Here is a 212-nt window from a genome sequence, read left to right as displayed (position 1 = left end):
CGGTGAAGAGCAGGCGGCTCCCATCGGGGCTCCAGCACCCAGTCTGGGGGGACAGGGGGCAGCTCAGCGCCCGCCCCAGGCTCCATCTGAGGCCCAGAGGCACCTCCTGCCCCCCAAAAATAGCCCCATCCTACCTGGCAGCGGCCTCTGATCGTGGGCCAGCGCTCACAGGTCCACATCTGAGCCTCCCACACCCTGCGGGACACGGGCAG

At 69.3% G+C, this 212-nt stretch overlaps 1 protein-coding gene across 1 annotated transcript in view; it reads right to left on the bottom strand.

Annotated features, from left to right (window-relative positions):
* Positions 1–134: 134 nt before the first annotated feature.
* The window catches only part of AAAS (achalasia, adrenocortical insufficiency, alacrimia), a gene marked incomplete at both ends in the record, with an annotated part of 1781 nt that continues 1703 nt past the window's right edge, over positions 135–212 (bottom strand). The window contains one exon of the mRNA XM_008936342.1: positions 135–195. Coding sequence (XP_008934590.1) covers positions 135–195 — 61 coding nt within the window. The remainder of the gene's footprint in view (positions 196–212) is intronic.

The sequence above is a fragment of the Merops nubicus genome, unplaced genomic scaffold (assembly GCF_000691845.1).
Source record: "Merops nubicus isolate BGI_N331 unplaced genomic scaffold, ASM69184v1 scaffold41212, whole genome shotgun sequence".
NCBI lineage: Eukaryota > Metazoa > Chordata > Aves > Coraciiformes > Meropidae > Merops > Merops nubicus.
This window is presented reverse-complemented; position numbering and strand designations above follow the sequence as displayed.